The sequence below is a fragment of the Adelges cooleyi genome, unplaced genomic scaffold (assembly GCF_023614345.1).
Source record: "Adelges cooleyi isolate 19-005CV unplaced genomic scaffold, UGA_ACOO_1.1 ACOO_flye_CR_arks_rails_tigmint_CR_PRNA_446, whole genome shotgun sequence".
In the NCBI taxonomy this organism is placed as follows: Eukaryota; Metazoa; Arthropoda; class Insecta; order Hemiptera; family Adelgidae; genus Adelges; species Adelges cooleyi.
The window spans coordinates 450,514-465,228 of record NW_026096129.1 but is presented as its reverse complement, the minus strand read 5'-3'; the positions used below and the strand labels follow the sequence as shown (position 1 = coordinate 465,228).

General features: G+C 28.4%; 3 protein-coding genes and 1 long non-coding RNA gene across 5 annotated transcripts in view; 2 read left to right on the top strand and 2 right to left on the bottom strand.

Annotated features, from left to right (window-relative positions):
* LOC126842087 (uncharacterized) overlaps nt 1-14,715 on the bottom strand; it is a 73,381-nt gene that overhangs the window by 44,296 nt on the left and 14,370 nt on the right. The window lies entirely within an intron of this gene.
* On the top strand, nt 12-934 carry LOC126842093 (uncharacterized). The gene is made up of 3 exons (XR_007686268.1): nt 12-340; nt 413-445; nt 572-934. It is a non-coding gene; the product is annotated as an uncharacterized LOC126842093 (long non-coding RNA).
* On the top strand, nt 3,423-7,401 carry LOC126842081 (clavesin-1-like). Its single transcript, XM_050578950.1, has 6 exons — nt 3,423-3,665; nt 4,626-4,803; nt 5,256-5,508; nt 6,261-6,371; nt 6,434-6,539; nt 7,202-7,401. The coding sequence occupies exons 1-6, from the start codon at nt 3,518-3,520 to the stop codon at nt 7,360-7,362; spliced, it is 957 nt and encodes a 318-aa protein (XP_050434907.1). The 5' UTR covers nt 3,423-3,517; the 3' UTR covers nt 7,363-7,401.
* LOC126842079 (probable peroxisomal acyl-coenzyme A oxidase 1) lies at nt 8,888-13,980 on the bottom strand. Of its 2 annotated transcripts, none has more exons than XM_050578946.1 (14): nt 13,542-13,980; nt 13,254-13,484; nt 12,980-13,148; nt 12,756-12,915; nt 11,514-11,637; nt 11,098-11,217; nt 10,903-11,027; nt 10,619-10,782; nt 10,373-10,535; nt 9,956-10,146; nt 9,727-9,876; nt 9,543-9,648; nt 9,324-9,470; nt 8,888-9,250 (listed from the first exon to the last, which is right to left on the bottom strand). In XM_050578946.1, exons 2-14 carry the CDS (start codon nt 13,372-13,374, stop codon nt 8,990-8,992), a joined length of 2,001 nt encoding a protein of 666 aa, XP_050434903.1. In that variant the 5' UTR covers nt 13,375-13,484; nt 13,542-13,980; the 3' UTR covers nt 8,888-8,989. The 2 variants fall into 2 exon arrangements, with proteins under 2 accessions (XP_050434903.1, XP_050434904.1); XM_050578947.1 differs by having other exon boundaries at nt 13,254-13,419.

Genomic DNA, 14,715 nt, shown 5'->3' with positions numbered 1-14,715 from the left:
TTTATATAAGTTAATTAAATCCAATACTATTAATTTGTGTAATGTCAATTTCAGGCAAACTTAATTTTATGATCGCTGTACCAAGTAATTGTAATTAGTAGTAGTAGAATTGTATGAAAATATTGCCAATATTTCATTCCTATTTAATTTTCCAAAGAAATTCCTGTCGGATTGAATATACAGTGGAGCACATTTCTTCCAAGTTACTAATGTAACACACGTTTTTTTCAACCTTGATCTTCATCATTCTGTTTATAATATAAAAGAACATTAAATGCAATATCATTAATTTATGTAATGTTAATTTTAGACAAACTAGATTTTTCCATCTGTATACCGGGTAATAGTTTTTATTTATTTGGTTCCACACAGAAGTTTGATATTCTTTATGCACACAAAATTTTTGTTTTAGATTCAGATTTAAGACCCATTCCAGTTATGGACAGTAACCACATTTTTATATATCATATATTTATTATATTTAACGCATATTTATTATATATAAATACTAGATGTAAAGATGTAATATTTAATGTATGTACATTAAATAATATTTTGTAATACATTTTAGAACTGCTTGATTACCAGGATATTATGGGATGGAAAATAAGACGACATTAAGTAAATATTACATTTTAAACATTTATAATTATACTAGTTTGAGGTTATAAAGAAAAACTATAAAAAAAAATCGATTTAAAGCTTAAAGTCGTAAAGCTATACAATATGATTTATGTTTAAGCCTCTGATAATCATTAGAATTAAAATATAAAAGGGTTTATTAGTACGTTGCTATTAGATATAATTTAACAATTATGGAATAATATTTTGCATAAAGGAATTGCATGCGGTCTGGTTTTAAGGAGTTTTATAAAGGCAAAATTTAAGAAAACTTGGTTTTAATAAACTTTGACAATGACGATTAATATTCCAATTGATTTTTATGTGCTTCAATGTATTATTTTTAATTTTTATAATTTGTATTTTTAATCTTGTAAAGCATTCAAAATATTGTCTGGCTTTTAAGTCTAAAACGCCAAAAAACAGATCGCATACATACCCCTTAATTAGATAGTCTCTCTTATTAATCTCATTTTTAAGAGTGATTGTTTTAAATGTTGAGTATATGTACTGTTAACGGCTGGTCAACAATGTCAGTAAAAACAGCTGATATCATGGCATTATAATTCAAGAGGTTTAATACATATCATTAAAGACAGGGCAAAAAAAAAACTATGTTTCGGTATTTAATGCAAATAAAAAAAAACCAGTACAGTGGGATCGGGGCATAGTTGGGACGGAGCAATTTTTAAATATGAAAGTGATAAAATCACTTTCGAAAAAACGCTTCGATGCAAATCGGTAGTTAGTATTTTCAAGCCAGTACAGTCCAAACCAAGCACAGTATAAACCAGCAAAGTTAGAAAGTTTTAAATGAAGGTTCTGTATTTACAAATGAGCATCAAAGCGTTAATTTGAAAGTGATTTTATCTGAGAGGACTAGTACAGTAGAGTATTGGCATAATGTAATCAAAGCAATGAGGAAACGGAGAGGTCACAGGTCTACAAGAATTATTATAAATAAAAGTGATAAAATTGAATAAAATCGCTTTCAAATAAACGCTTTGATGCTCATTTGTAAATACAGAACCTTCATTTAAAACTTTCTAACTTTGCTGGTTTATACTGTCCTTGGTTTGGACTGTACTGGCTTGAAAATACTAAGTACCGATTTGCATTGAAGCGTCTTTTCGAAAGTGATTTTATCACTTTCAGATTTAAAAATTCCTGTAAACCTGTGGCCTCCCCGTCACCACTATGCCCCGACCCAACTATGCTCCATCCCCACTGTGCCCCGACCCCACTGTACTGGTTTTTTTTTTTTTTGCAAAAACGTAGTGGACCAAATAACACGTGTACAATGTCTTGTTATATTTTGTTGAAATGGTCGACGATTCATGTTTCAATCGTTTGTACTCCATAGTTTAAATTATAATCGCTTATTCTCAATCAAATTAATATTTATGTATTATATACTTCCTTTAGAGCAATCTCACACAAACTATTTATACGTCATAGATTACATTATTTTAAAGCTATATTATACTTCTATTTTACTAGAATGACAATGTACAAAATAAAATTCAACTAAAAAAACCTTTTCATAAATCCTTAAAATGTAAAGGGTGGGATAGTGAAACGGGTTCTTCCATTAAATACATTAGAAAACCGTCGTTTACTGCTTTATCCTGTATATTAATTTCTTGTTATTTTCTAAAAAAAAATCGATTTTCTTACATTTAAATTAAAATAAATCGTATACTGGTACTATAATGAAGAAAACAATACATTTTACCTACATATATTACTTATTAGTTAAATATTACTAACGTGTATAGCCACTAGCGGTCGGCTGTTGCCTGTTATTTAACAATAACCTTTTATGGAGATTTTAAAAATTGTGTTTTTTTAATAATAGCATAGGAGCAGTATCATGATGCTAAATGTTCACGAGATTTGATCTAGTCATAATATAAAGTACTATCATTCATGACTTTTAAATACTATTCAAATATATCTCAATATGAATCTGAATCCAAAAAACAACAGTCCTCTTCATAATTTGCAGGTAGTTGGATCTTATATACTCATAGTTGACCTTCGGTAAGGTTATATAACGCAGGTACTCGTACGGTTTTTTTTTGGTTTTTTCAAATTTCTTCTGTGAAGAATTAAACTTTTTCGACTTTTACCCCCCCCCCCCAGCTAAAAAAAAAACCCGCATCAGAGTAAAACCAATACCTTCTCGCTTTGCATCGAAGCTAAAATGTCTTTAAACACAAGTTTTAGTATATATTTATGATAATAAAAAAGCTATATTGATAGTCAATATCAGTCCAAAACGTAAAAACATTGTTAGGAATCAAACTAAATATGCTCTACTATAATTATTTAGTACCATTGTCAAAGTTTTTATTTTTTTTTTAATTTTATATTACACTAATAGCTGTTAATTAATATAATGTATATCATAATAAAAAGTTTTATTCAAAATTATACTCACATCTGTTGCTTATGTGTAGATTTAAATAGACAATTAATATTTTAATATATACTATTTACCTCGGTTGGAGAATTTGGGTAACATGTAGTAAGAAAATGACCAACTCTTACTAATACGTTAAAAGACGGCAACGAAAGTATAATTTTCCAAATCATTTTTTCGTTTATCTAATATGAAATGTAACATTAAGAAACGACTAGAAAAGTGAAGTCAGGCAAATCACAAAAACCAAAAACAAAAAATTTATAAATAAAACAACTTTGTGCGTTGTTCTCTTATTGCATAAAACCGCTTAAAACTAATTGCCGTTGAATACATAGATATTATTCAATTCTTCGTCTAGTGTTGATATGCACAGAACGTTCTTTTATTATTGGCATTATAAGCTAACCAATAATTATTGTTACACTTAAGGATCGCGTGTAATATTATCATATTATCGCTTCGATAGAAATGGAATCTAAAGCGTTAATATTACCAACTCCGGACGCGATCAATGAAATGTACAGTGAGTTGGACACGTCCGAGACAAAATTGGACCTCGACGTAGAAATTCTAAAGGAATGGATGCGAAAACAACCTCACCTTCCTAACCCGGACGGTAAAATTGAATTTTTTTAAAACGTTATCCCTATACTTGGCAGAAATTTAAAAAAAAAATCCAAGCCATGGTTTTTCTACTAACTAAGACCACTAGAATTGTTTTTACTAAATCGTGTATTTGAAGTATTCAATAATCGTATGATTTAAAATACACTACCTATTAGAACTAATAAAATAAAAAAACAATAAAAATATTTAAAATAGTATTTTATAATAAATTTACGTAGAGTAGGTATTATTCTTTAAACTGTATATATAAGTTTGTTTACATTTTGTATTAATCAAGAAAAATTGTTTTTAGGAAATTTCTTAATAATAAAATAAGATAGAAATGAACCCGAATTTAAAAAATGGATATTTTGCTTACTGTAATAAAAAAATAAATATCTATTTGAACAAAATAATTAAAATATATCCAATTTTTTATTATTTTTATAAAACTTTAAGTATTTGACTATAAGGACATCGTAACTTTTTGGATACAATCAATAATTCTGGTGTACCTACGAAGCATAGTATCTTTTAAGATACATACAATTTTATACATAAATAACTAAATAAGTGATTGTCTTTATTTTAATATTAATTAAATATTTAGACGTATGTGATCTGATTCTAAGAGCTGAATTAAATATATTTAGGTTTTAAAATGTAAAAAAATGTGTTAAAAGTCAGTCCAAAAAAAAAAAATTGAAATGATAGCTGATAACATGGTTTTAGAAACAATATTACAAATATAATATATGATATCAATAACCGTAATGGTCTCTCCAAAGAATTATTTCATGTATATTTTTACTGGAATATTTATTTCAAATTTTGGTATCTTTATATAGATACATCGCCAAGTTAAGGGTAAAAATCATGTTTTTTTTTTTGCATTTAAACATAATTAATCTCGTAACGATATAGCATTCTTATTACAAAGTTATCGAATAATAATAATATTATTGTTTAGACGGTGAAAAAAAAGTGGATGAATATCGAATCAAAAATATTTTGTTGATGTGCAAGAATAGTTTGGAGAAAACCAAAACAGCACTGGACCAACACTACACTATTAAACGTTTAGTACCCGAGTATTTCTCCAATTGGGATCCCACTAATCCAGAGTTAACTCCATCAATGGAACAATCGTTAGTATCTAAATGATATGTATGTATTATATTATACTTGCGTCAGTTTAAATGGTAATGTTTGTCGTTTTTAATAAACAAAAAGGTGATTCTTCACATACGCAATAGGTTAAATCATTGACTTTAGTTTTTGACATTTTCATGTCTTAGCTCTGGCACATAACCGAAAAAACTGTAATCAAAAACTTGTCACTAAGAATGGGGTTGGGGTAGGATGGGGATGTGGTTGGGGGTGGGGTTGGTTATGGGGGTTGTGATGGGGATGGGGAGGTTTAGTTTTTTAAAAAACTTGTTTTGTACTTTAACGAGACATGAAAATGCTCATTCGTCTGAAAAATGATTTTGTTTTTAAGAACGATCTATAAATTTTAGATAAAACGTCCTTAAGTGTTATGAGTAATTTACTAATATTTGATTAATAAACGTTAACTTATAGATAAATTGTCTTTCAGATGTGTCTTTCCATTTCCAAAACCTACACACGAGGGCTACAGAGTAAGCCTGTATTGTGTAAGGGATGGATATGCCGATTGTAAATATGTATTTAATGATATTGTTAAATTAAGTTTTATGACGCTCGACCTCAGAATCGGTAAGTTAGACATGTGTAAAAAAAGTATTATCATTTTGGATTATAAAAATTTGACAATGAGTCACGTAGCTGCCATGTTACCGAGTGTTAAGAAAGTCGCTGCAAGTTATCATGTAAGTGCATTTTTTATTCGATCTCTAAGTATTATTTTACACACCAAGGAAACTACAGTGGGGTTTACAAAATATTATAAATAATAAATCTAAAAACAAAGTTACACCTGTACATTTTTTTTTAAAACATGACCATTTTGATAGGTTTTTAGAGAATGTTGTCTACTTCTAGAATAAAAACCCCTAACATTAAACCTGGAGGATATATATATATATATATATACATATTTGTAAAATTTTGAGGTGTGTATTTGCGAAATTTCAAAATTATATTAAGTAATTCTGCGTTGGGATGTAGACTAGAATAATGTTATAATGGCCATTGTGGTAATCGAATAAGATGTTTAAATACCAATAAAGTATTAAGTGATAGGTAATCATAAGTGATTTTATCAGTGCTGTATTAGCACACTTTTAAAACAGCTCCTAAAAATGTATATACATTTAGTCTGGTTTATTCTTCTTATGATCTCCCTAGTACTACGGCAATCTTCGGTTATCTTACTTCTCAAATGTGTGTATTCAATATGTTCCTTTCTTTTTAACACAATATGGGTAAGGGTTTTTGACGCAATGCGATATTTAACTTAGCATTATGTGTTGTTCACAGAACAACACAGAACTGTGTTGTTTTTGCCGTTATTTTCTTTGGAATTGGTACAACTATGCACTTTGTAAAATCTCTTGGTACTTGTCTAGTTTCATGCATTTTTTTGGATCAGTTCATAAATTAGTTTGTTTTAACATTTTAGGCAGGATTTCCATCTCGGGTACATTCAATTCACATAGTTAATACAAACAGTTTCGTACAGCCATTACTAAATATGGTTTTGAGTGCTCTAAAAAAGAAAACTTACGAAAGGGTAAATTATTTGGGTTTTAAAAGTTATTAGGGTGCATTTCAATGAAATAATATGTTTTATAGGTGTTTATTCACAAATCGGCCGAAGAACTGAAAACTTACATAGATCCCAGTGTACTTCCACTAAACTACGGAGGAACTTATCCAAAGACGTCTGATGAAATGATAGGTTAGTAGCAATAATTATTATAACAAAAATTAACATTTACTTTAATTTGATTACTCATTAGAAATGGAAGTGTTTACGCACCTAATATTAGCTATTTAATAATATTTTACGGAATGGACAATCCGAAAAAGTTCAAGAAATAAAATAAAACAGTTGCAATAAATTCGTCTTGGAGTATCCGTTTGTAGCTAGATGAACTAATATTACTATTATTGAAGTTTTTATAAAGAGCCAGTGAGCTTTTGATTTTACAACGGTGTGTTTTCTTGCAACTGAATCTACTTGTTTTTACTGCTAGTCTGATTGTTTAATGTAAATACAATTTATAAATTAGCAACCGTATTAATTTTTGGTGTTTTTAATATATTTTGTTCTGTTAGTATTATATTCAATTTATTGCAAAAAAATTAGTTTTTATAATCTAACTTATATTTATAACAATATTACAAACAACGGTGTTCTATAAATTTGTATACACTACTTTATATTTTCTATCTACTATATATTTTATTTTTTATATGGTCTTATTGAAAATTGAATACTTTAAATAATTAAAAAAACAAATTATACATGCTGTACAAATTATTATTATTCGACATAAACCAACGTCGCTCTAGGCTTATAAATCTGATTTGTGTTATAAAAGAATATTTGAATTGCAGTTGACTGGAATCACGAAGTGATGAAACACCGAGAATGGTTTCTTATTCAAACATCAATTGTTGCAGATAACAGTAAACGCCCAAAGAATTCCACTAATAACTTGGATAATTTGGAAAAAACAATTATTGGAGGTTCATTTAGGAAATTAGCAGTCGATTAGTAACTAGTGGTGATTCAGTTTTAGTCAATATAAATTAGTTTATAGTACAAATTATTATTATTTCTACTATGGTTACACGGAAATTATTTAGTTAGCTAATAGAATAATTGGTGATAGTTTTATAAGTTATTTAAATATGTTGTATTCCAAATTTTTAAAAAAATTGTAGATGTTTGTAGTATAAACAAATGGTGGAAGCATACAAAAGTATAGTTTGTGACCTTTTTAGGTTCTTACAAATATTGCTACAAGTCTCCTATTGTCCTATTGTTTTATGAAGGATTTTTAAACGCACTAATAATCAAGGCTTTGCAACCGAATAGTTTTTTCATTTTTATTCTGGTTTCCAAACTGGTTTTTAAAGGTGTTAGGTTAGGTTTATTCTAGTCTGGTTAAGAATCCCTAAAAAAATGTATAGATATTTAATGGATAATAACCTAGTTTTAAACCATTAACCATAAAATATTGCGGTTAATGGTTTATTTAAATATTTTATAATATTTTTTTGCGTCTACACGTTTTAAAATATTTTATTTCTAAAATCGTTTTCATGTATACATAAAATATACTACTAAAACTTAGAATATAATGCAGCAATTCCAAAATTGCTTTTTATCTCCAGTTGTACCTAAAGAATTATAAAAAAAACGTCCGCCCGTAATTGGTCTCAGACCGTCGTTAGCGCTAAAGATCATAGACAAGTATACTGAAGATGACAACATGGTTGACGAAATATGTATACGCAGAGAGTATTATTATTTAATGGTTAAGGGTGTTTTAAATATTTTTTTATTGACAACAGTGTAGAAAAAAATGATCATCATCATTAATTCTTAGCAAAACAAATAGATTGATGAAAATTAAATATTGAAATGCTAACATTTATTTAAAAAAAATTTGTTTAACTATTTCAGAAATTAAAAAAAAAAACACTCCCGTTTAAAAAAAAAACCAAATTTCATATCCGTCTTACGTATAAGGGTTAAAGTTAACAATTTCCGAAATATTCAAAAATGTAGTAAAAAAAGTACCGAAAGAATGGGAAATAAATAATTCACAAAATATTCATGTTTTTAATGAAAATTACTGTCTTACATCAGTTGGGTCAACCTGTATAATGGCGTTTAAATTTAAATAATATACATATTATGGTAAATATGGGTAAATTAAACATAAAATGTAGTTTTCCTACTACATAAGTTCAACATGGTTATCAGCTATTACAATTCAAGATAAAATATAATAGCTAAAAGCTAGATTTAAAAATGTAATAAATACACAGTAATACAGTACCTGTGTGCAATTGTTTCTTCTAATTATATGTTATAAAATTATAGGAAAAAAAATTTTAAATAAAAAATAAGATATAGTTTACTATAAACTAGATACACACATAAAATCATTTAGTATGTATGTGAAATAATACAAAAATATAATCGCTTTATATATTAAGCCATTTGGTAAAAATAATAAAGATATAATTATAATTTATAGATTAATTAAGTATTAAAAAAAAAAACTCCATGAAGTATAATATATTAGTACCAAACCACTTTCAAATATCCAACATATAACAATAATATTTAACATAATTAACTACTATTCAAGTCCTTAAACCTATTATGATTTACAAATTTGATTGTAAAAACGGTTTTAAATATTTATGAAATGATTCATTGACAGGTTCTTTATTCAACGGACTTTTATTGGCTTCTTCAATAAGTCGTTCGTAAACATTGCCATCATAAGCTCCCAACGGCGAACTCAAAATTTCATCTCTTATATCGAAACTATCTACCAAGCCAACTGCATTCGGCCTGAGACGTTTTAAACTGTCTTCTAATAACGTTTGTACTGAACGTACGTCACTTGGTTTTAAATTTGAAAACTAAACAATGAATAATATTTTTTCTAATATAACTGTATACAAAAAACAACGTTCAAAGAAAATTGAAAAGTACCTGCAAAAAATCGCCCAATTTCAATAAAATCCAATGCACACAAATTAGTTCTGCGAGTTGTGTTATTACCAACTTTAATTCTGGAGAGAGTTGAACTTTGTGAAGAGTAGCTATAAATACATTAATCACAAAAGCTCGACAGTGTGCCTGTAAAATTAAATCATATTATTTTTTTTTTTGCAAATAGGTAATATGTTAGGTACGTCTAAAATAACTAACGTCAGAAGCTCTTGTAAGTTGAATAGAAGTCTGATTCCAAGCATCTTCATGAGGAACTCCTGACTTTATTAATAAATTGATTGAAAAATAACATTTTTCTATTAAACTAATAAAAGAAACATTTGCTTATTAGGTATACATATTTTATAGGTCAAAATTGTTTATTAAAATATAGTGAAATTACCTTCCAGCTACTTGCGTGAAAGCGTCTGCCATACATTTCAAATCTGTTGTCCAATTTAAACGTTTGAGGGTTTTAAAGTTACTTAAATATTTCACCGTCTCGGTTAATTCGAAGCCAGACTTTGCAACCTGGAAAGCCTTCATCAAATATCTTATGAAATAAAAATATATATATATACGACTTATATGTTACATTTTTCCAAACAACTTATTGCATCTATAATATTTACCTCGCAGTTTGTAACAATAAAACCGTATTCTCTCCTTCGTAGGTTTCTGAGGCAGTAGCCAAAGCATAAATATTTGGAAAGTTACTACTGTTCATATAGCCATGACCACCGCACGCTAAACGACAAGAAGTGACACCAACAGCTGCTTCGGCTGTACCAACAGCTTTTAAACAGCAAGCCATTGCGTGCAACTAAAAAAAATTGCCAATTTAATTAATGTAAGAAATTAATTAATTACATTTTAGCTTCGATGCGGAACACGTTAAATTTTAAAAATATATTATCAATTCACGACAATATTATTATGGATATCTATTTTAAGTCATCCTATTTATTAGTTCTTTTTGGCTGAGCAACATTAAAAAGCCAATACAGTGGAGTACTGACAATACATATTTTTTAAGCGCTCAACTTTACCTCGGGTAATCGTTTTATGTCACCTTGTTCTAGCCGAGAAGTGACCTCGTCATAAACATTCCGTAGCCACGTGGCCGCAAATCGAAATGCTATGCTAGTAGCTATGACTGGAAATAATTTATACTGTTGTGTCTGATAATCTAATATTTGACATTCACCTTCACTAAAAAAAAAAAAACAATCTTGGTGTAAACTAATAAATGCCATGAAATCAAATATATCTAGTTCTTAATATCATATAGTTACCCTTCCTTACGCTCTGACTGTCGTCTTACAGCACTGTATCTAGTCGCTATAGTAGCAGCTTGATCTAAATAGTTTACTACACAGCCTCTTACAATACCTACACGTACAAATATCATTGTGCCATAAGTCAGCTTGTCACTTAAAGACTTTTGATAAGTACCATCCTACGATAAAATAAAAAAATAGACGTGTTAAAATTGTTAGTATATAATTTTTAATAACAGTTATTTTTTAATGATAATAATTATGCAATATTATTATTTTTAAGAAAAATATAAACGTACCTTTAAGACTTTAGCATTTTTCATGAGCATATTCATTCTTGGTATTCTGACATTATCAAATGCCAAGTATCCATTATTGATCGAGTTCAATCCAAGTTTGCTTCCGATTTCGCCAAGTTTTATTCCTAAGGTAAATAATACAGAAAACATATCTTAATCCCATTGATAGATGACAAACTATTATATTTGTAATACCAGGCAGTGGCATCCATGTTTCTTTGTCTCTGAGCTGAACAACAAAAGGGTGTATACCATGACATTTTCCTTGAGTATATAACTGAGCTACAACTACTGCATAGTTACAGGTATGTCCGACTAAAAATAAAATATACATATTTTCTTAGTTTCTTTGAGAATGTAAGGAGTTTTAAATTTTAAGTTAAACAATATTACTTTTAAATCTATACAAATATACTTAATTATAAACATAGGTGAAAATTGGGGAAAACATTAGGGAGCTTAGCACCCATAGTTTTAAGCACCTCCCCCCCCCCGCAGAAAAAAATGTTTTTTCATAATATAGAGAGGATTTTTTAATTTTTTCAGGGTCTACGACCCCCGCCGCTTTTTTTAGCAAAATTGCTGTCCTGATTATAGAATGATAAACTTACGTCCACCAGGCCACCATTTATACGACGTTAATGTGGGACTATTTAACACAAATTCTTCAGTTAATGGATCGTAAATACAGGTGGTTTCTAAACCTCGAATGAAAGTTCCGTGGCCCATTTCGGTCTAAAGAACAAGATATAAAAATGAATATGGTTGTTGTTCATACCATAAAATGGTATAATGGTGTTAATGTTTGCATTACATAAAACAAATATATTATATTATTTATATATAGCCACATTTTACAGGGGATAAAATCTATGCAGAAAATACCGTAGACTGTATATAGATAATCTATATCTATTAGATCTAATGAAAGAGAGAGAAACAAACGGTTTGTCACATTTCGTTAATGTTTGCATTATCTTGTCCACACATAGTGGATTTTGCCTCTAAAGTTTTAAGCTAGTCAACAATTTTTTATAAATTTTAGTATAACCCTCACTTAAAAAATGAAACTAATAAACTAAAAGTTCTAAACGGGGGCACAGTGTGGCAGAGTAAAGTGCACCACAACTATTTTTAAAAATGTTAGGCTTATAATTAAGCTTGTATTATTTAATTCTTACGAAAACTGTATAGCTAATCAACTTTAAAATAACACCTACATTAACGTACAAATTAAAATTTGATGTAGAACCGAAAAGTGATTTTTTTCTTTTAACAAACAAGTACGATATAATTAGTAATATTTAACATCAAAAAGATACTTTATATTATTTATGCTTTTTAAGTGTATTGAAAATTTGTTAGAAACACTCTTTACCCTTACATGCACATCAACTACAGTAAATAATGAGTTTTACCAAATTTACATTAAAAAAAAACCTTAATGTTTTTTCCTTAAATACGTGTTGTTCTATTAAAATTAAATGAAAATATACCAGATCTTAATCAGTTGTTTACTACGTTGAAAAAATAATATAATAATAATATAATAACCTTCATTAACAGTAAAGAAACTCATAATTAATAGTCTTATGCAAATAAATTCATTACAATATGTACAATATATAAAGTACCTAACTATATACCGTCCAACTAAAATTCAAAAGTAATATAAATTTTTTAATTGGTATCGCAATCGAATCAAATACTAGTATTTCAATAGATATTGTATAGGTACAGTGTAAACAATACATCCAAATGTTACAGAAAAAAAAATTTAATTTATAATATGTCTTGATCTTTTAGAAGTATTATGTGATATGATATTACCATATTATTACATATTTTATTACCTGAGCATATGTTCCAACTATCTGATTGCCACCGAGCCACATGTCTTGTTGTTCCATAGTGCCTTGTCCCATAATTGTGGGAACGAACATAATAAAATGTACAGTAAAAGGTAAACCATCCTTAATGATAGCGTTAGCGATTAAACCACTCAGGAGTTCTCTGCAAGAAACACAATTTCAAATGTCACTGATTATAAAATTCCTATAATTTTCCATATACCTACAGGTAAGGATGCGTGGACCCGCCACTGCCGTCATCTCGTTGTTGCCATTCCGCAATTTTTTTTAATAAAACACAGCTCTTCCTTACAGCGTGTTCATAACGTTCTTTGTGACTTAAATATTCCATTGGAACTTCGTCTTTAAAACGGGGATCGGATAAAAAAAACGATTCTGAAAATACAACACTCGGTATGATTATTCAATGTATATGAGATATGTTGGCAGAGCGGTACAACAAAAGCATTTAAGTGGAATAGAAGAAAAAAATACACATACCCATTTTCTTTCTAGCTACTGTACTTTGAATACCGCCATCTAAGAAGTTCGTGAGTTCTTCGACGTTGAATGTACAATTTTGGCGTTCTCTTTTCAAATCCTCGTTAATTGTAATTTTCATTTTTATTAAATAAAAATACTACCGAACAAGCGTGAAGTATCTATGCTAAACAATAATTGAACCAGTAAGTAGGTGAGTAGTATAGTGAGTTGGTGTATCACGGACAATAACTAAAATATTATAACAACATTCAAACAGAGCTCTACACTTAATACAAAAAAAATTACCAAATTAATAAATAAATATAGTTTTTATTATTGACTCCCTTTGTAGCCAAAATAAAATATCAATGATTGAAAAATGCGTTCACGATAACAATGAAATTCGCAGTCCTAAAAATTTGTCAACTTAATAAAAAAAAATAATATAAGTTTCTATTCTGATATTCTTAACAATACAATTATGGAATACGTGGCGAAAGGTTGAGAACAGCGGCCAGACTAACGTTTGATTAGGTGAGTAGGAGTTAGCACTATGTGAAATTGAGTGATGGGATTTAATTTATTCACTTTCAATTAAACCACAATACTCAGAGCTGCTACTAATTTATAAATTATACATTAGACATTGTTTATGGAAATTACACTGTAATCGTAATCGTATATATATATATATATAATATAACAAATAAAATAGCGATAACGTCTGGTCTCATTATATGTAAATCTGCAAAATTTATATATTTTTTATTTTATTACTTATCGTCACTCTTCGTAAGAACGCTTGATGTTGACGCTCTATGTAATTCACTATTTAAAGTCTAACTTGAATTTGTTGTTGTAAACATAATATTATCACAGTTTTGTCTTATCTGTGGTATTATAATGCAATTAAATCCACAATGGCGCATTTGGTGTTGGACTCTTTGAAACGTTTATCTCGTTGAAATAATACTTTCAACTACTAGTAGTCGGAATATCAGATATTAGTACAAGAAGCCTAAAACCACGTTTTTAAATGAAAATGTCTTTTTAATAACATAATAAAATATGTATGAATAATATAATTACTAATATTTTTATTTTTAACGGTATTTGGATATGAATACATACTTTGTGAGAATCGAAAAAATATCTATACATAACTCATTGATCTATAATAAAATCAGCTAATTTTTGGATTAATAAAAATGTTTTAAACATAAACTGTACTGGTCGATAGCTTGCATACAAATTACTACTTAGGGTTCTTCATTTATACTGATTTACATTAGACTAAAAATAAAAATATTATATTTATTGAAAACGTATTAAGAGGGCGTCGCATCAGTGATTTTCAGTGGTAAAAACATATTTAAGCAGACTGAAAATAACTCACTTGATTTTGGTTTTAGAGTAAAAACATTCATTATAAAATTAAAAGAAAACAATATTCCGGAGGGCAAGACGGTGGGTTTTTTTA